General features: G+C 44.3%; 1 protein-coding gene across 35 annotated transcripts in view; it reads left to right on the forward strand.

Annotated features, from left to right (window-relative positions):
* The window catches only part of LOC147367659 (F-box/WD repeat-containing protein 12-like), a 34,657-nt gene extending 14,252 nt beyond the window's left edge, over positions 1-20,405 (forward strand). For 13 of the 35 annotated variants that reach the window (XM_086315678.1, XM_086315681.1, XM_086315679.1 and 10 more), the window contains 5 exons: positions 12,496-12,654; positions 14,020-14,230; positions 15,289-15,467; positions 15,559-15,686; positions 19,872-20,405. In XM_086315678.1, coding sequence (XP_086171804.1) covers positions 12,496-12,654; positions 14,020-14,230; positions 15,289-15,467; positions 15,559-15,686; positions 19,872-19,980 — 786 coding nt within the window. In that variant the 3' untranslated portion in view covers positions 19,981-20,405. Of the gene's footprint in view, positions 1-12,495; positions 12,655-14,019; positions 14,231-14,721; positions 14,916-15,216; positions 15,468-15,558; positions 15,687-16,325; positions 16,515-19,871 lie in introns of those variants that run through there. The other 22 variants (XR_015131952.1, XR_015131958.1, XR_015131959.1 and 19 more) reach the window with 9 other exon arrangements.
* Positions 20,406-21,793: the final 1,388 nt, after the last annotated feature.

Raw genomic sequence — 21,793 nt, forward strand, 5'->3', positions numbered from 1 at the left:
TTTGTGGCTCAGCTGGTAAAGAATCCACCTGCAGTATGGGAGACCTGGGTTCTATTCCTGCGTTGGGAAGATCCCCTGGAGAAGGGAAAGGCTACCCACTCCAGCATTCTGGCCTAGAGAATTCCGTGGACTGGATAGTTCATGGGCAAAGAGTGGGACGTGACTGAGCAACTTTCACTTTCAGAGATAAGTAGAGATAAGATAATATGACCTACCAAGGCAATCTACAGATTTGGTACAATCCTTAGCAAACTACCAGTTTTTCACAAAACTAGAGCAAAAATTTTTTAATTTATATAGAAACACAGAATATCTTGGAATAGTCAAAGTAATCTTGAAAAAGAAAAAGGGAGCTGGAGGAATCAGATTCCCTGACTTCAGACTATACTGCAAAGCAACAGTAATCAAAATAGTATGAGACTTGTACAGAAACAAGAATATAGATTAATGGAACAAAATAGAAAGCCCAGAGATAAACCTATGCTGCTGCTGCTGCTGCTAAGTCACTTCAGTTGTGTCCGACTCTGTGCGACCCCATAGACGGCAGCCCACTAGGCTTCCCGTCCCTGGGATTCTCCAGGCAAGAACAAACCCATGCACCAATGGTCAGTTAATCTATGACAAAGTAGGCAAGAATATACAGAGGAAAAAAGACAGTCTCTTCAATAAAATAATGGAATTAGAACAGTCCCTAACACCATACACAAAAATAAACTGAAAATGAATCAAAGCCCTAACTGTAAGGCCAGACTCTATAAAATTCTTAAGAGGAAAACAGGCAGAACACTCTGACATAAATCGCAGCAAGATCCTTTTGGATTCAGCTTCTAGAGTAATGAAAATAAAAACAACAGTAAACAAAAATTAAACTTAAAAGCTTCTGCACAACAAAGGAAATTATCAACAAAATGAACAAAGAGCCCAAAGAATGGGAGAATAATCCCCCAAATATGCAAACAGCTCATGGAGCTCGCTCTCTGTCTCTCTCATATATATATATAAAACAATCAGAAAATGAGCAGAAGACCTAAATAGACATTTCTCCAAAGAAGACATTGTAAAGGCCAAAAAGCACATGATAAGGTACTCAGTATCACTAATTATCAGAGAAATATAAATCAAAAGTAGTGACATATCACCTCAAACCAGTCAAAATAGCCATCATCAAAAAGTCTACAAACAATAAATGCTGGAGAGGGTGTGGAGAAAAAGGAACTCTCCTACAGTATTGGTGGGAATGTGAATTGTCACAGCCACTATGGAGAACAGTATGGAGGTTCCTTAAAAAACTTACAACTTAAAATACGATCGAGCAATTCCACTCTTGGGCATACACCTGGAGAAAACCATTATCCAAAAGAACACATGTATCCTAATGTTCACTGCAGCACTGTTTACAATAGCCAAGACATGGAAGCCATGGGTGGTGATATGAGTATTTACTTTGTAATAATTTACTGAGCTCTTATGTTTATGTTTGGTGCAATTTTCTGTGTTATGTACATCAATTAAGAAGTTAAGATTATAGAAGAATTAGTGAACTGGAAGATAAACGTAATTCTGTAGAATGCAATGGGGATATCAGGAGTGGTAAATGTGGAAGAGAGGCTGAGAGACAGAGACGAGTGCTTCTCAGACTTGAATGGGATGTTATTTGCCTGTGGACCTTGTTGAAATGAAGATTCTGATTGAGTGGGTCCCTGGGAATACCTGAGATTTCTGAGTTTTTTAGGAGCTTCTTGATATTGATGCCGTCAGGTCACAGACCACACTTGGAGTAGCAAGGCCATAAAGGACCCATGAAAAAGTTTAGTATTTGTTCATTTGATATCTTAGGAGTAGGTGAGTCAGGGTGAAACCATGTAGTGCCATTTCATGGGGCTCCAAAGAGCCCTCATCTTTTATGTCTCCACGTGGAAAGAATCCAGCGAAGGGTGAAGTGATAAGTGATTTATTAGAAAAGGGTGCTTGTGAGGCTTACAAGCAAATGGGCAAGAGAGCGCTGTGTCCTGAGAACTTAGTGGGCTAGTTTTATAATCAAAGGAAAAGTGAGGAGGAGGAGATCTTTGTCTTTCTTGATAGATGTCACGCTTCCATCATGAGTTCCTCCTCCAGGTTGAGCAGGGGAGTTTTCTTGTCCCTATGTGGTCCATCTAAGTCCACAGGTACTGTTTCATGTGTGCAGAGAGCATGCCCTAGGCATCATCAGCTGACTGAGCTCCCTGGGCAGGATGTGGTCTCGTGCCACCAGTGGTTTGCAGTTTTGGGGCATGTCATGCTTCTGTCGCTAAGCAAGCCAACTTGGTTTTGAGGTTATCCAAATTTGCTTTCTTGAGTGATCATTAACTCCCAGGGGTCTCCCCAATTTTTATTTATTTATTTATTTTTTCCAGTAAACAACTTAGTCTTTTATTTGCCCAAGGCCAGCTGTTGCAGGCACTGAGGCCCTAAGACTTCCAGAAGGGATGGGGGTGGGGGGAGTCACCCTGCCTCCCAGGTCCTGCCTGCCCCATCCTGCTTCCTGCAGGAGATGGGAGAGTAGAGAAAGTGTGCCCTTGCACCATCAAGTATCTCAGTTGTGTGTGTGTGTCAGTCGCTCAGTCGTATCCGACTCTTGCGACCCCATGGACTGTAGCCCACCAGGCTCCTCTGTCCAAGGGATTCTCCAGGCAAGAGTACTGGAGAGGGTTGCCATTTCCTTCTTCAGGGTCCAATTTTTAAAACTTACAATCCCCTAGTGGGAGTTAACTATTTTATGACCTACGTTGTCCCTTTACTCTTTCCCTATCAAGCTGGGGGGTGGGGTGGGGGTGGGAGCATAAGAAACATTTGACAAGATGGTAGACATTTTTCCAAAATAGACTGAGGACATTAATCAATGAAGGTCAAGAAGGTCCTGCAAACCCCGAGTAAGGTAAATAAAAATAAATTTGCACATAGACCTATCAGAGTGAACTGAGATAATTGAAGACTAAGACAGATCTATTTAATAGCAGTGAGGGGAAATAAAACTACCTTAAGTGTAATAGTAATGAGACTGCTTCAGGCAGTGGGAGAATGATCATAGGTGAACTTTCAGAAGGAGCAGGAAAGAATTTTGAGCAAGAACCATGGTAAATCTTAGGAAATCTAAACGAATATCCTGTATAAAGCAGCAGAAACAATGCCTTGTGGATTTTATATGTAGAAATAAAATGAATGACTTCACCATTTAGGTTAGGAGAAGGTTATGAGGAACTAGGTCTACTAAGCTCCTTGAACTGTCCGAGATTAAATGTACGAAATTAGTCATATACTTTATGAGGCAGTTTGCAAACAGTTATCTCTCACCTAATTCCCAAAATAGTATACAGCAAATAGCTTCTAAATCATAAGAGGAAGATCAATGTGTCTTGTGGTTTCCCTCTAGGGGCAGGATCAACCCAACCCAAAGTTTGGCTTGGTAATTGTCAACTGGAAAAGAAAAACAAAAGCACAACCTAGAAGCTGAGAGTTTTGTTTTATTCAGCAGGACTTTCTGAAGATAGAGCATTTCAGATGACCTTAAGAAAACTGTTCGGAAGAGGCAAGGGTGGGGACCCAGGATATATAGGATTTTTTTTGCAATAAATGACCAGGTGGTTGGAACATCAAAAGATTACTGTTAATTAAAGAAAACCAGATATGATATCTCAAGTTAAGGAATTTAACACTCTTTTATGTATGGGAAAATGCAAGAGTCTGGGCTTACTGAATTGTTCCTTTGATACGTACCTTCTTTTGATGTGGGCTTCCCTTGTGGCTCAGCTGGTAAAGAATCCGCCTGCAATGTGGGAGACCTGGGTTCGATCCCTGGGTTGGGAACGTCCCCTGGAGAAGGGAAAGGCTACCCACTCCAGTATTCTAGCCTGGAGAATTCCATGGGCTGTATAGTCCATGGGGTCGCAAACAGTCGGACATGACTGAGCAACTTACACTTTCATTTTATGAACCTTCACGGTCTGGGGCCAGTATCCTGTGTTTTCACATCCCGAGTCCCCTCAGAGCTCACCATTGCGGGTGGCGGTAATGTGATGCTTAATGGCTGCAACATCCTTTGTTTACATATATGGCAGGCAGCATTTTTAGTTCTCATTATCATGAGAACTCATGATGCCACACATGCTCTGAGGGGATGTAAAAAGATTCATTGGTTTCATTATCAGACCTCCCTGGGAGAGCAGAGCGGGCTTCTAGGAGTCAGCTCTGGAAATGGCTTGAGGGAGTAGGGAGGAATGACTGGCTCTGGTCTTCCTTCAGAGGAAGCAGAGCCCTGCTGGCATCTTGATTTGGGGCCTCTGCCCTCTAGAACTGTGAGAGAATACATTTTTTGTTTTTATAAGCCACCCTGTCTTACTACTGCACCCAAAGGAAACTAATACAAGACTCCTCTAAAACAGAACACTTAAGGAATTAAAATGATGGGAAAATGATAGGCATTAGAGATGTTACCAGAGGCAAGCTGATACAGCTAATTATGTTAGACGAGAAGACTGGAAGATGAAAGTCTTTCCTGGATCTTAGGGATCTTATATCAGAATAAGAATTAGGTAAGCCTCCTGGGAAGATACAGCAAGACTAATTTTTTTTTTTGGCCTTGTGTTTTTGGAGTGGCTTTCGGGATCTTAGTTCCCTGACCAGGGATCAAACCTGTGTCCCCTGCATTAGGAGTGCAAAATCTTAACTACTAGACCACCAGGAAAATCCCAGGGCTAATTTTGAATGCATTTTAGAATATGGCCTAAAATATATATTGAAAAATAATGTGTAGAATTTCAAGGAGAAATGGTCAAAGCTACATGCATCATGAGACATTGCTGTTACCTGGTTAAAGAGAGATGATCTGGGCAGGCCCACTCTAGTTCCGTGGGCGCTTTAAAGGCCAAGCATTTTCTCTGGCTGGTCACAGAAGAGGAAGTCAGAGACACAGAGGGTGAGGGCATGGGGGCCTCCTGTGCTGGCTGCCAGGTTGTTGGTGGGCCTGGAACAGGGATGGTCTCTGCTGCCAACCAGTGGGCAGGGAAACCTCAGTCCTGCAGCCACAGTGACCTGAATGGGCCCTCAAATGAGAATCCAGCACCCTGACACCTTGACTCAGCTTTGTGTGACTTTTTATACATTCCACGGTTTATTTGGAAGTGGTTAGGTCATTGGCTCATTTCAAGTTAAATTACATTTGTGTGCAGGGTCAGCATCAGGGTTCATTTTTACTTACAAATGGTCATCCAAAACTCACAGGAAAGACCATACTTTCTTCATCCAATTACATTATCACCTTCGTTTTGTCAAAATATCAGCTGACCAAATGTGTCATGGGTGTTCTATGTCAAACTTGTGGGTCAGTCTCCACTGATCTGTATGTCTGTCCTGATGACAGTCACATGGGATCTTGTTTCCCACAGATTTTAGTTAAGTCATGACCTCCCACATTTCCTTTCTTTGAAAATATATCTGTTTCCATAAAATTTTTCCAGTGAGCTCATCAATTTCTGTAACACTGCTTCCTGGGTTTTTGCTTACTTTGAATCTGTACATTAATTTGGGAACAACTAACACCTTAGTATTCAGTCTTCTAAGCCATGAATACGGCATCAGTTCAGTTCAGTCGCTCAGTCATGTCCGACTCTTTGTGACCCCATGAATCGCAACACCCAGGCCTCCCTGTCCATCACCAACTCCTGGAGTTCACCCAAACTCAGGTGCATCGAGTTGGTGATGCCATCCAGCCATCTCATCCTCTGTCGACCCCTTCTCCTCCTGCCCCCAATCCCTCCCAGCATCAGGGTCTTTTCCAATGAGTCAACTCTTCGCATAAAGTGGCCAAAGTATTCGAGTTTCAGCCTCACACCAGTCCTTCCAATGAGCACCCAGGACTGGTCTCCTTTAGGATGGACTGGTTGGATCTCCTGGCAGTCCAAGGGACTCTCAAGAGTCTTCTCCAGCACCACAGTTCAAAAGCATCAGTTCTTCAGCGCTCAGCTTTCTTCACTATCCAACTCTCACATCCATACATGACCACTGGAAAAACCATAGCCTTGACTAGACGGACCTTTGTTGGCAAAGTAATATTTCTGCTTTTTAATGTGCTATCTAGGTCAGTCATAACTTTCCTTCCAATGAGTAAGCATCTTTTAATTTCATGGCTGCAATCCATCTGCAGTGATGTTGGAGCCCCAAAAAATAAAGTCTGACACTGTTTCCACTGTTTCCCCATCTATTTCCCATGAAGTGATGGGACTAGATGCCATGATCTTCGTTTTCTGAATGTTGAGCTTTAACCCAACTTTTGCATTCTCCCCTTTGACTTTCATCAAGCATATATGTCCATATATATATATAGGCCTTCATTTATTTTCCTCAACAAAGTTTTGTGGTTTTAAGTGAACAGCACTTGCACATAGTCTGCTACAAGCATTTTCATACTGTTTAAATATTATTTTAAAGTATTCATTTATTTTTGCCTGCATCAGGTCTTAGTTGCCGCACTCGGGATCAATCATCATTGCTGGGCACAGGCTCTTTGTTGTAGCACAGGGGCTGCTCTCTGTTAGTACTTGTGGTGCACAGGCTCCAGAGCTTGCCAGCTCAGTTGTGGGGCACGGACTTAGTTGCCCCGAGGCACGTGGGATCTTATGGCTTCCCTGGTGATGCAGTGGTTAAGACCACATCCCAATGCAGGAGACATGGGTTCGATCTTAGGTTCAGGAAGATCCTCTGGAGCAGGAAATGGACACTCTGAGTATTACTGCCTGGGAAATTCCATGGACAGAAGAAACTAGCAGGCTACAGTCTAATCGCTTCCCAAAGAGTGGGATGTTACTGAGCATGCATGCGTGTGGGATCTTAAGATCTTCCCCAACCAGGGATTGAACTCACATCCCCTGCATGGGGAGGCAGATTTTTAATGACTGGACCATGAGGCAAGTCCCTTAATGTTATTTTAAAATGTACTTTTCCAATTTTTTCCATTGCTAGTATACAGCATATATAGAACATAAATAATTGTGATCATGCTACCCAAGATGGCTCTTCTCTTGCTGTCTGTACATCCTTTGCTCGACCAGTCCCTTCTTCACCTATACCCTACTCACATGATCAGCCCCTACTCACATGACCAACCCTTAATACCTACTCCCCCCTAAAACATACTTGCCCCCACCTCCAGTTAGTGATTATTCTAATCTTTAGATCAGAGCATCTTCTCCATGATAGTTTATCAAAGGGGTGGTGAGGGACGGGCTCCTCTGCTGGTTTCCCTGGTAACTGACAAGCCAACCTGATGTCAGTTACCTCTGTAATTGGTCTCCCTCCTATACATGGACGTCACCAGATGGTCAATACCGAAATCAGATTTATTATATTCTTTGCAGCCAAAGATGGAGAAGCTCTATATAGTCAGCAAAAACAAGACCAGGAGCTGACTGTGGCTCAGATTATGAACTCCTAATTGCAAAATTTAGACTTAAATTGAAGAAAGGAGGGAAAACCACTAGGCCATAAGGGTATGATCTAAATCAATTCCATAATTCTGACCATAAACTGGACTACAGACAGGAGGAGTTACAGGAGTATCAAGGGACAGAAACAGGCTTGAATGAAGCATGAGCCTCCTGAGCAGAGAGCACACAGGCTGATAATAAAGCCCTTCCTGGGAAAGCACAGTCTGCAGTCTGGAGGAAAAAAAGAAGGGGGAAGGAAAGAGCAAGAAGTGGGATGCAAGAGGCCTGGAAAGCAGGGAAATGAGTAAACTGTATTATTTAGTCTGAATAAAGACAATCCTGGGCTTCCCCGGTGGCTCAGACAGTAAAGAATCTGCCTTCAATGTGGGAGATGCGAGTTCGATCCCTGGGTCAGGAAGATCCCTTGGAGTAGGAAGTAGCAATTCACTCCAGTATTCTTGCCTGGAGAACCCCCATGGAGAGAGGAGTCCGGCAGGCTACAGTCCATGAGGTTGCAAAGAGTCTGACATGACTGAGAGACTAACACTTACACTTTAAATCAAATCCCTTACAATTATACAGTGGGAAGTGACAAATAGATTCAAGGGATTAGAGCTGATAGAGTGCCTGAAGAACTATGGACAGAGGTTTGTAACATTGTACAGGAAGCAGCGATCAACACCATCTCCAAGAAATGAAATGCAAAAAGGCACAATGGTTGTCTGAGGAGGTCTTACAAATAGCTGAGAAAAGAACAAAAGCAAAAGGCAAAGGAGAAAAGGGAAGACATATCCATCTGAATGCAGAGTTTCAAACAATAGCAAGGAGAGATAAGAAAGCCTTCCTCTGTGAACACTGCAAAGAAATAGAGGAAAACAATAGAACGGAAAAGACTAGAGATCTCTTCAAGAAAATTAGAGATACCAAGGGAACATTTCATGCAAAGATGGGCATAATAAAGGACAGAAATGGTATGAACTTAACAGAAGCTGAAGATATTAAGAAGAGGTGGCAAGAATACACAGAAGAATTATATTAAAAAGATCCTAATGACCCAGATAACCATGATGGTCTGGTCACTCTAGATCTAGGCATCCTGGAGTGTGAAGTGGGCCTTAGGAAGCATTACTATGAACAAAGCTAGTGGATGTGATGGAATTCCAGCTGAGCTATTTAAAATCCTGAAAGATGATACTGTTAAAGAACTGCATTCAGTACGCCAGCAAACATGGAAAATTCAGCAGTGGCACAGGACTGGAAAAGATCAGTTTTCATTCCAATCCCAAAGAAGGGCAACGTCAAAGAATGTTCAAACTACCCCACAATTGCACTCATCTCACATGCTAGCAAAGTAATGCTCAAAATTCTCCAACCTAGGTTTCAGCGGTATGTGAACCGAGAACTTCCAGATGTTCAAGCTGGATTTAGAAAAAGCAAAGGAACCAGAGATCAAATTGCCAACATATGCTGGATCATAGAAAAAGAGAATTCCAGAAAAACATACTTCTGCTTCATTGACTATGCTAAAGCCTTTGACTGTGTGGATCACAACAAACTGTGGAAAATTCTTCAAGAGATGGGAATACCAAACCACCTGACCTGCCTCCTGAGAAATCCGGATGCAAGTCAAGAAGCAACAGTTAGAACTGGACATGGCACAACAGACTGGTTCCAAATGGGAAAAGGAGTACTTCAAGGCTGTATGTTGTCACCCTGCTTATTTAACTTATATGCAGAGTACATCATGCGAAATGCCGAGCTAGACGAAGCAAAAGCTGGAATCAAGATTGCTGGGAAAAATATCAGTAACCTCAGATTTGCAGATGACACCACTGTTATGGCAGAAAGCAAAGAGGAACTAAAGAGCTTCTTGATGAAAGTGAAAGAAGAGGGTGAAAAAGCTGGCTTAAAATTCAACATTCAAAAAACTAAGATCATGGCATCCAGTCCCATCACTTCATGGCAAATAGATGGGGAAACAATGAGAGACTAGTTTCTTGGGCTCCAAAATCACTGCAGATGGTGACTGTAGCCATGAAATTAAGAGACACTTGCTCCTTGGAAGAAAAGCTGTGACCAACCTAGACAGCGTATTAAAAAGCAGAGACATTACTTTGCCAACAGTGGTCTGTGTAGTCAAAGGTATGGTTTTTTCCAGTAGTCATGCTATGTGAGAGTTGGACCATAAAGGCTGAACTGCAGAGATTAATGCTTTTGAACTGTGGTGTTGGAGAAGACTCTTGAGAGTCCCTTGGACTGCAAGGGGATCAAACCAGTCAGTCATAAAGGACATTAATCTTGAATACTCATTAGAAGGATTGATGCTAAAGCTGAAGCTCCAATATTTTGGCCACCTGATGAGAAGAACCAACTCATTAGAAAAGACCCTGATGCTGGGAAAGATTGAAGACAGGAGGAAAAGGGAATGACAGAGGATGAGATCGTTGGATTGCATCACTGATTCAATGGATGTGAGTTTGAGCAAACTCCAGGAGATGGTGAAGGACAGGGAAGCCTGGCATACTGCAGTCCATGGGGTCGCAAAAAGTTGGACACAACTGAGCCACTGAACAACACCAACTGCCCCCTCAACAGTGAAGACTGCTGCTATGTCCTGCCTGCTCCCTGCGGCATATGGTAGAATGTCACTTAAGGGCCTTGCTTCAGACATAAGGTCCCCCATCCATTAAACTGTTGTTGACTCCACACTCTTCTGTCTTGAGGCTACGTGAGTGGGTAGGGTGCAGACCAAGAGTAATAGGAGAATGTATGGTTTTGTATTTATAAAGAAATTGCCACGCATGCACTATGTAGCATACATAGAAATAATTTCTGTATAAATATACAGAGACTTGCGTTTGACTTTTGTATAGTTACCTGTATCCAACAGCCTTGCTAAATTTACCTATTAATTCTTTGGTAAAAAAGAAAAATTTTTTTATTATTTTTTGCCCGCACTGTGCGACTTGCGGGACCTTCCCCACCCAGGGATTAAACCTGTGCCCCTTGTACTAGCAGTTCAGAGTCTTAACCACTGGCTCACCAGGGAAGTTCAACCTATTAATTCTAACTGTTTTGCAGGGGAGTAGATTAGTAGAAACTTTTCAAAGGTAACAATTTCTTAGGACTCCCAAAGGACTAGCTGTGTAATAAAAAATAAACAAATTCGATTTCATCAAGTTCAGAACTTTTTAGAAGACATTAAGGAAAATAAATGGCAAGCTTCAAACTGGAATAATGTATTTCCCATATATAAACATGACATAGGACTGTGTCGAGAATATATAAAGAACTGGTACCACTCAGGAAAAAGGACACAATGCAGCTTTTAAATTATGCAAATGATTTGAACACTCCTCAGTTCAGTTCAGTTGCTCAGTCGTGTCCAGCTCTTTGCGACCCCATGGACTGCAGCACGCCAGGCTCCCCTGTCCATCACCAACTCCTGGAGCTTATTCAAACTCATGTCCATCAAGTCAGTGATGCCATCCAACCATCTCATCCTCTGTCGTCCCCTTCTCCCGCCTTCAATCTTTTCCAGCATCAGGGTCTTTTTCATTGAGTCAGTTCTTCACATCATGTGGCCATAGAATTGGAGTTTCAGCTTCAGCATCAGTCCTTCCAGTGAATAGTCAGGACTGATTTCCTTTAAGATGGACTGGTTGGATCTCCTTACTGTCCAAGGGACTCTCAAGAGTCTTAACCAACGCCAGAGTTGTTTTTTTTTAAGCAGGGCATTATATGCTTCTCATGTATGACAACCTGCTTAAAAACTCGTGACGGTGGGTACTGTCCTTCCCCCTTTTGTTGGAGGCTCAGCCAGGAGTCCACAGGCTGCAACTCTGAAGTGCCTCAACTCAGACTTGGTGCAGCCAAGTAAGGACTTCCCAGGTGGCGCAGCGGTAAAGAATCCATTTGCCAATGCAGGAGACACGAGAGACTTGGGTTTGATCCCTGGGTTGGGAAGATCCCCTGGAATAGGATCTGAACAGGGATCAAAGCCAGGCCCTCTGCATTGGGAATGGGGATTCTTTGCCACTGGACCACCAAGGAAGCCCCGGTTTTCTTTACCTTAACACTTTCTTTCTCCTTTTTCCTTATTTGGGCCTGTCACCTGTTTTATTTGTTGTCTTTACTCTTTACTCCCATGGCAGTCAGTGAGTTATTCTATTTTGATCCTCCCTCACTTTTTAAAGATATATTATTTCCAGCTTTTTGAGAACATAAAATATTTACACCCTGTTCTTCTCTTGTGTCTACCTTTTTTTTAAATTAGCTCTTTGATTTACGGTTTAATGTATTTCATAACAACACTAGTTCTTTTGGTGACATATTCGTTGTATCTTGTGATTTGATGAAGCCCATCCCCTGGTCAGGTCCCGAGGAAGGACCCATGAATGCAATTCTTGCATTAGCATTGTGGTTCTGTAGTCTGGGGGCTTGAAGAGTGACCTGGCTGGCCACTGCATCCCTGGCTCATGCTTTCCTTAAATTTTGTGAAAATATTATGCCACAGTGTTTCTGTTGGAAGTGTCTACTGCCACCCTTATTTCTCTTGTTAAATACTGGAGTTTTAAAAAATCAAAGGCCTAAAGGATTTTTTGAAAGATTTAAAGCCTAGTAGTCAGTTTTATTGTGATGTGTCTGTGGTGACCATCCCAGCTCAACTTCCCCAGGATTTATCGCCAGAAAGTTTTTACATGAATTTTGTTTGTTTGTTTTGACTGTACCACGTGTTTGTTGCAGCACGTGGACTCAGTAGTTTCGGCGCTCAGGTGTAGTTGCTTAGTGGTGTGTAGGATCATAGTTCCCCGGTCAGGGTTCAAACCCACATCCCCTGCGGATTGGAAGGCAGATTTTTTACCACTGGACCACCAGGGAAGTCCTTGAACATGGATTTTCAGTGTTAGTCTGTTAATTAGTTGACTTTTCTTCTGTAGGAACTTCATTTCTGTGTTTCTTAGACCTTTGCTTATCTCCTTGGACACTTTCTGATTCTTTTTGGGTCTTGATCCCATTTTTGATCCGTTGCTTGCAGGCCGCCTGTGCTGAAGGGGCACTCTACACACTTACGGTGCCCTGGCTGCAGCTGCTCTCCAGAGTCAACGTGTTTCCCGGCAACCCCACCAGTCTCCTCTGCTCACCTGACCGGCAGTGGGTGTTTGCGTCAACCCAGAACTCAGACCTGAGCCCGGAGGTCAGTGGTGGGCTGTGTCCCTTGCCTCAGGTGGCTGGCTTTGTGCACAAGGGTGGTGGATCCTATGCCCTAGGCTTTTGGGGTGCATCTGTGGGGGCAGCTTCTCATGTAGGACCAAACCTGCATGTATGGGTGATGATGAGTCATCTGTGACCTTTCACAGTAGGGACTGCCTTCTCAGGGCCACCAGCTGAGCTGATGGCCATGGCAGCCTCACCCAGGAGTCTCTGTTCTTTCCAGGCTCCCGTGTTGCCCACAGGCTGGAGGGGGTCAGCTATCTGACTGGAGATGACAGAATTCAGTTTTGAAAAGGTTTGGGACTTCCTTGTGGAAATGCTCATGAGGTATTAGTGGCCTGAGAACAGGCTTCAACAAGATTAAGGAAGACAGTGTCTGGGCCAGCATGGAGGAGATGCTGACAGCATAGGGACTGTATCCATTACTTGGAGGCCCATACACAGCTTGCCTGTGAGAATGGCTGCCTCTGCCAGTGAGGGCTCAGAGATGCTCAGGCTGAGTGCCAGGGTGTGAACTGGAAAAGTGTGTGTGTGGGTGTGCACGCACAGGTGCACCCATGAGCTCTGTCATTCAGTCGTGTCCAACTCTTTGTGACACCATGGATTGTAGCCTGCCAGGCGCCTCTGTTCATGGGATTTCCCAGGCAAGACTACTGGAGTGGGTTGTCATTTCGTACTCCAGAGGATTTACCCAACCCAGGGATCAAGCCTGCATCTTCTGTGTCTCCTGCATTGGCAGGCGGATTCTTTACCACTGAGCCACCCGGAAAGCCTGAATTGGAAAATTAGACTGGAGTAAAAAGCAGGCAGCTGGAGCGGGTCTTGAGACATACTGGGGTCGGTGAGGAAGGAAGGACAGAAAAAGAGAATCAGTGGCCTAGCTGGATGGGAGTGGAAGTGCCGAGACCTGGGAGTCAGGGGAGGCCAGGGGTCAGGGAGGGCAGCCAAAGGAGAGAGGCCATAGGATCGGTGGGCAGCCTCAAATCAGTTCCGGGGACCAAGAAGGGGTTTGGAGCCAGACTGCAAGAAGACAGGAAAGGAATATGGAGGAAGACATTGGAGGCAAAAGCAAGATGGTGATAGGCGCTCAGGAAAAGAAAATCCATTTATTTGATTCACCCATTATGCTGACCTCACTGGGACTGGTGTGCCAAGATCTTTCCAGCAGGGCCAGACATGGTGTGGGGTTAACCTCTTTTCCTTGGTAAGAGCGTTTGAGAAAGGCGGGTCCACATGAGGCACCCTGTGAGACCCAGTACAGTCACCGTGGATGTGGTCTTTCGGAGGGCTCCTGGTTGGAGAAGTCTCCTCCCTCACCAGCGATGAGACGTGCGGTGCTGTTCCCCAGGTGTTCTACACTCAGTCCTTGCTCTGCCGGTCAGAAGATGAGACTCCTGCCTCCACCACTCTCCCCATCTGGCTGACGTCCAGAGCCTGCTGGACCCCCGACGAGGCAGCCAGGCTGATGGTGATGCACAGAAATGACAATGGCATGCAGTTGGTCATCACCACCTATGAGCTAGGGAGCAGGAAGTCCAGGGATAGAGTGGAGGTTCTCGGTAAGGATCCCCATGTCACCACCACTACCTTACAGTGCTTCTTCATGTTTCCTTTGGGGCACTTTTTCTTTCCTCTCAGTGAATCATAGTGACCCCACAGATGTCTTCTAGTTGTGCTTTTGTGTGCTGGTGGAGTAGTTGAACATTTGCTGTGTGTTGGGGCCCTCTGCATGGCCGTGGGATTCAGAGGTTAACTGCTGTCCACTCTTCTCCCTTCTCTTCGTCCATTCATCCCATCTCTCCTTTTACAACTGTGTCAGAGTCACCACTCTCAGCACTGAGTGCCCACAGAGATGAATAAGGAGCTCTTCCCTAAGGAGCTCCTAGTCCAGTAGGAAAATAAGACCCACATTTTTGTCTTTTCCTGTCTCCTCTGTTTTCCAAACCCCACACCACCCTGATAGGCCTTTTCTTTGTTCCTTAGCGTTTTTTCCTTTGTATTATATTCATTTGTTTTCCTATCATCATTTGACCATAAATTTTACTCTGAGCTTCCTGGCAGCCGAGGAAAAAAAGGGAAACAGGATGTGTAATATAATCCCTTGTCTGATACGAGAAAACGCATGAACTCTTCAAAAGAGGTAATTTTGTTTTCCTGGTGCTAACTAAATTCCATAAGGAAATGATCGAATTAATTTTTTTTTTTAACAAGGAATGCTGTACAGTATAAAAGAATCTTCAACAGTAGTTTTCAGCAGATGTCATAAATGTCATAGTTCTCTTGTGGTCATGTCTTACATCCCCCTGTCTTAGATGGGGAAGGGTAGAAAGCAGGGTGGAGGCCGCACCCCTGGATAGTACCATAGGCCAGATACTGTCACTGCCATGTGCATATCGCCTTGAACCTCACAGTCTCCCTATAAAGCAGCATGATCAGCGTTCGACAGCTGATGACCAGTAGACTAGGGGAGTAAATGCATGGGTCAGGATTGATTGCAGATGCAGCACAAAGCTGTTGCTCTTTTCATTATTCCACATCCTTGTAGGTGAGGCATGTCTATTCCAGACCCCCAGCTGCTACTAAGACATGACAATCTGTGTGCCTTTATTTCAAAAAGTACGACAGATTGCGAGCTTCCTGCTGCCAGACACCATGATGCCTCCTCACCTCATGAAGGGCTACGGCTCCCAGGTGATCCTGCTGGTGTCCGGCTCAGAGCTGGTGCTCTTCACCATTCACGGCCTGCAGCTGGTGGCCTTTCAGGACCACCAGAGGCCCATCACGTCCATGTGGGTGGTGAGTGTGGCCCCTTGCCCGCCTGCTGCCAGCCTCATGGCTCCGTGCCTTGGAGCCCACATTCCTGCCTCACTTGGTTTTTCATTTCAAGGACCAGACTCGAGTCATCACCTCTTCCTTTGACCTCTCCCTGCGAGTCTACATGTGGAACAAGGAAAATAAATTTCCCGTCCTCAAGAGCTGCTATCATTTGCTTGGTGGGTCCCACAGATGGGCCAGGTAATTGCTTCTGACTTTTTAAATGTTAGCTACACAATGGCCTCTCATGGCCTCCCAGCAAGAGGATACCATTGGCAAGAATGTGAATAGGACTTGGGGTCTTAGCCCAGCCTGCCCCTCCCTATATGGGGACCTGAGGCAAGTCACTGTTCATATTTATCCTCTGGTTTTAAAAAAAATGCTACACTGTGCATCATTTGCATTATCTCCTTTAATATACAAAGCCACCACCTGCAGTTAGCATCACCCACGTTTCCCAGATGAAATCAGCGATGTGGGTTTTGCCCAAAGGCCCACAGGGATGCACAGTGAAGCTGGGGTCAGCCTGGATGCAGCCCTTACCCCACCTCTGTAACCTGCACAATGCCAGGTCCATTTACCAAACCTAGGTGGCCATAGGGGCAAGACTGTAAAAGTTGAAGAGAATATGATTTTTGTGCTCTGATTTACAATTAGAATTGGGGATGCTATGCTTAGTCATTCAGTCGTGTCTGACTGTTTGCAACCCCACGGACTGTAGCCCACCAGGCTCCTCTGTCCCTGGTGATTCTCCAGGCAAGAATACTGGAGTGGGTTGCCATGCCCTCCTCCAGGGGATCTTTCAACCCAGGGATCAAACCCAGGTCTCCCGCATTGCAGGTGAATTCTTCACTGCCTGAGCCACGAGGGAAGCTCAAGAATACTGGAGTGGGTAGCCTATCCATTCCCCAGGGGATCTTCCAGACCCAGGAATGGAACTGGGGTCTCCTGCATTGCAGGTGGATTCTTCACCAGCTGACCTACCAGGGCAGCCCAGAATTGGGGGATGACATGTTTTTTCTTATCAGAGTAAGTCCTGCAAAGTAAGGACAGGGCTTCCAGATTGTCTGTTTCACTGGGTTACTTACGGTAACACCTCCTGCTTCATAATCATCAGTTACTTGTCATGAGTTATGGAATTAATTCAGCCTCCTGTGGCAAACATCTTCCAGTGTTAATTTTAAAAAATGCAATGCCCCAAACTAAATATTTTTACAATTAAATATTTCTATTAACAAACCTGCTTCCCTAGCAGCTCAGATGGTAAAGCTTCTGCCTGCAATGCAGGAGACCCAGGTTTGATCCCTGGGTCAGGAAGATCCCCTGGAGAAGGAAATGGCAACCCACTCCAGTATAACAAACCTACCTAGTTGCTGAGTTTAAGAGCCATAACATTCCATCTCCACACTGCAGGCCATGAGGGGCTGTATATTTCCTACTGAAGACCCTAATATGTTGTTATCTACCCTCCCCTGTGCTCGGGAGAGGTGGCCTTGCTCTGTTCTGTCTGTACCTGGGCCGCAGGCCAGCCATTGTGAAGCAAGCCCCTCAGGCCGATGGAGGCCCTGATTACACACCCCACATCCACTCATGACCCCTCAGTAATGATTTTTTCCCTCCAGTGGCAGGAGATGTATGTGCGAACAAACACTTGTTGCCACTGGAAGGAGGCCACTGAAGAGCTTGCCAGCGATGTTGGTCTCCCAAGATGTGCTTTTTTTTCCTTTCCGTTTTTATATGTGCCTTTAAAGAATTCCCTGTATCATTACTGAATGGTTAGAACATCTTTTCACTGAAAAAACACTGTTGTCAACTTAGTAAGCAAGTAGCACTTCTAGAAACTTCTTTTTTACACATTTTTAAACACTGCTCTACATGCATCACACAAAGCAGAACACATTCATTCACTGAAATATTCATTGTGCACTATTAGAAACATTTTTTAAATTACACTTTATTTACTTACCTCTGTGCTAGGTCTTCATTGTTGCATGCAGGCTTTTTCCAGTTGCGGTGGCTTCTCGTTGCAGAGCTCAGGCTCTAGAGTATGGGCTTAGTAATTGTGGCACATGGGCTTTGTTGCCCTGTGGCATGTTGGATCTTCCTGGACCAAGAATCAAACATGTGTCCCCTATATTGTTGGCAGGCACATTCTGAACCACTGAGCCACCAGGGAAGTTCCAGAAACTTCTGTTTTTTATGTGTTTTTAAACTGTGCTATTCTGAGGCTTCCCTGGTGGCTCAGATGGTAAAGAATTCACCTGCAGTACAGGAGACCCAGATTTGATCCCTGGATCAGGAAGATTTCCTGGAGAAGGGAATGGCTATTCTTGCCTGGAGGATTCTATGGATAGAGGACCCTGGGGGGCTACAGTCCATGAGGTCACAAGAGTCAGACACGGCTGAGTGACTAACACACCCATTTTATAGGATGGTAAACCTTTTCACTGAAATGACATTTTCTCAATGAGCATAGCACACTTAGTAACATAAATGTGCTTTAATCAGAACCCTGGAATGTATTACAACCTTGAATTCTGCTCTTTCCTAATTCATAACAGATTCCTCAGAAATCCTTATTTGATGCAAGTGGTAATTTTTCTCTTTGAGGGCTTCATTGGCAATCATAAACCCAGCAACCTTGCTCCATGCTGATCCCCACAGGATGGGCAGCTGTGGACTGTATTTGATCTATCTTTTCATTACTTTTTAGGAGCTTTTCGGTTTCCTAAAATGTTATAATCTGTGAACACATACTCTGATTCTCCAAAGAAAACAGGTGTGGTAAATAAAAATGTAATAGCAAACGTAGCAGCATACCCCTAGGAGAAATAAAACATGTCTACAGAGACTTGTACTTGAATGTTCTTAGCAGATTTATTCAGAAAACCCTAAAGGTGCAAACAGTGCATATGCCCATCAGCTGGTAAATGGATAAATCCACTGTGGTGCGTCCATACAGGGGAATGTTATTCAGCCGTAAAGAGGAATGGCATATGACATACACGTGGGTGAACTGCCAACATGTTGTGCTGGTGAAAGAAGCCAAATGTGTAAGGTCACATATTGAATGATTCCTTTAATATGGTACATATAGAAAAGGCAAGTGTAGGAACAGAAGGTTAATTACTGCTGCCCAGGGTTGGGGGTAGGATGGGATTTACTGCAGATGGCTACAACAGATCGTTTTGGGCCAATGGAAATGTTCTTAAAACTGGGTTTTAGTGATAGTTACAGAGTTCTGCAAATTTACTAAAGATGAGTTGAGGGCGTGGGGGAAGATGAAGAGGAAGTCTATAAAGAGAAAAAGAAAGAAGATAGGTGCTAGTTCAACCTTATTTGCTAACAAACCAAGGAGACTGCTGGCTGACTGCTTGTATCAGGGAGCAGTTGTTGCCCTGCTCACCCCACGCAGACCAGCCAGTCCTGCAATTTTCCAACCCAATCTCGCAGTTTTCTGACACAGTCTGCAAACTGCCACATTCCACTCTTGTTATTAATCTCTGTTGTTGTTTGCACAAGATGCGTTTTTTAAAATTAATTTATTTTCATTGGAGGCTAATTACTTTGCAGTACTGTGCTGCTGCTGCTGCTAAGTCACTTCAGTCGTGTCCGACTCTGTGCGACCCCATAGACGGCAGCCCACCAGGCTCCCCCGTCCCTGGGATTCTCCAGGCAAGAACACTGGAGTGGGTTGCCATTTCCTTCTCCAATGCATGAAAGTGAAAAGTGAAAGTGAAGTCGCTCGTACTGTAGTGGTTTATTAATCTCTTAAGTTGAGTAAGTCAGCATGGCATTTACTCTAAGCTGAAAGTAGTTCATGAAAGCCAAAGCTCGTTTCAGAAGCAATCTATAGACAAAAACTGGGCTTCTTTGGGAAACTCAGCAAGTTCCTTCTGTTTTTGTTTGTTGGTTAGTTCTTTTTTTTGTTTGTTGGTCTAGACTTGCTCAATTTTTCTATAATGCAACAGAGCAGCATTGTGTTTTTGTGGAAACCGAAGTCCCCATTGGCTCCTGTGGTTACATCTCCTTCACTAAGACTGGTTAGGAATTGATAGTAATTCTAAATTCTGGAGAAATGACTCTGACTTGCCCAGATTGGATGAGGTATCCCCCACTCCTGTATCAGAAGTTTCTAGAGTAATCATTGTGATTCAGGCAGCTACCATCAGGAAGACCTCAGACTGATCATAGTCAAGAATGTGATGATTTTTGCTACTTGATATAAATGAACGTAGGTCCTCAAGTCAAAGCCTAGCATACTCACAGATGGGTGGACTGGGTGGAGAACGTACAAGGCTGAGCTCCATCTTCGTGTAAAAGCTTTATGACTTAAACGTTTGTCCTTTTCCAAAGTTAACATATAGCGTGTCCCTTCCTTCACAGTGGATTCACTCATGTGGAGAGTGACAGTATGAGCATTGTAGGCGTGGAAGCCAGAAACATCGGAACTAGTATTCTGAGGTCATATTACTTCCAAGTGCGCTGTGGCTAAGATGACTGCATCAACTGAAGATTGTCACCACAGTTGGTGAGGGGCTTGTCTGCATACAGAGACCAAAGTAATTATTGTATCAACATCGGGAAAAGAAGTAATGATCCTCAAATACCTACTGTGGGCCACACAAGTGTGTGAGGTGACCTTATTTTTAAATCCTCAGCAGAAGCCCTGAAGTGTAGATATTACTGTCTGTATTTTTCAAAGAAGTTGAAATGTAGTGGAAGAGGAGTTAACCCACCGTTGGTCCATTTTCCAGCTATCAAACTGTCCAAGGCTATTCAGATAGTAAGTAGCCAAGAAGAATGAGTGCAAGACCTTGGGTGCTAGAAAACCCAGGTTTAAAGTACTCAAGATTGTAACATAATTGTTTTTTGTTGTCCAAATATGTAATTAATGGAGTAAATATTTTTATCTTCCTAGTCTGTGTTACATGCTTTAGACACACATTAATAAACAGCTCTGGGTGTCCTACAGATGTTCTGTGGCACAGCGTTGCATGGCTGCAGGGCACCACTCTGTGCCTTGTGACAGCGATGCCTCTGGAGTTGGTCCATATGGAAGCCCTGACTGGGTTAGCAGGTCTGTCTTTAGCATTCTTAATTGCAGGCAATAGGAACAGCAGGCTGGATCACTAACACCAAAAAAGGAATTTATTAGAAAGAAATAGAGTAGCATAGAGGGGCAGTGTGCAGGCTTGAGGAGTAGGCCTGGCACCATGGAAGCTGGCAGCAGGTGACAACCAGGGCCGGCTCCAGCAAGGCCTGGCTTCCCGGCTCTGCTGCTCATATCCCTATTTCCCCTCCGGCTCCACCACATCGCTGCCACCATGCTCCCATCGCTGTCACTGAACAGGCATCACTGCCATTATCTGAAAACTTCCCTAAGGAAATGCGACTCTTTGTGACTCAGTGGAGTGTGCGTATGGGATTTACTGGCCTGGGTCACAAGCCCACACCATCAAGTTCAGGATGGGAGAGTCTGGCCCATTCAGCTTTAATAGTAGGTACTCAAAACCAAGATTCATACAGTGAAGAACTCCTCGAAAATAGAAAATAAAGATTAAAAAGTTCTCTACTACATTCTGCTCTTGTGGCTGCCTAGTTCCCAATATACCCTACTTCTATATTTGCCTTTTAACAATAGTTTTTTGGCCTAACACAGCACCTATATACTATGTAGCCAAGACCACATGCAATCATTTCACCCAGAGGAGAAAATCTAAGGTTTTTCTTTCTCTTTTTTAATCTTAAGGTTTATTTTGGAGTTATTTTAAATTTACAGAACATTTGCAGAGATAGTACAGAGGGTTCCCATACGCCCTTTACCCAGCTTTCCTAATGCATTAAATCTCGCATAACTGGTACACTTAAAAACCCAAGGTCTTTGTTAGCTGTGTGAACCGGTTTCAAGTCAGAACTCTTAGGGCTGTGAATCTCTCTTTTAGTTCTATCACGATTTTGCTTGATGTTCCAAAACTCATGAACTAAGTACTAATGCATCGTATATACAGCAGTGGGGAAAGGGGAAGGAGATGAGAAATTAGCTGAAATAAATATGCACACACACACATGCGACACAGCAGGAAATAGCTGTTCAGAGATGAAGGGAAAACTTCAGATAAATTGAGATATAGGAAGGTTTTCTGAAGACACAGGGAAAGGGGTTGGGGTGTCAGCAAGAGATTGGAGATCAGACAAGGGAACTCTTGAGTGTGTGGATCCACCTAAGAAACTTGGACACGTGATGGCTAGGAAAGCGGTCCTGGTCATTTCTTAGGGAGGCCAGCTAATCAGGTCCAGGCACTCTG

Source organism: Bos grunniens, chromosome 8, assembly GCF_055505025.1.
Source record: "Bos grunniens cultivar Pamir isolate PY7600 chromosome 8, Bosgru_T2T1.0, whole genome shotgun sequence".
NCBI lineage: Eukaryota > Metazoa > Chordata > Mammalia > Artiodactyla > Bovidae > Bos > Bos grunniens.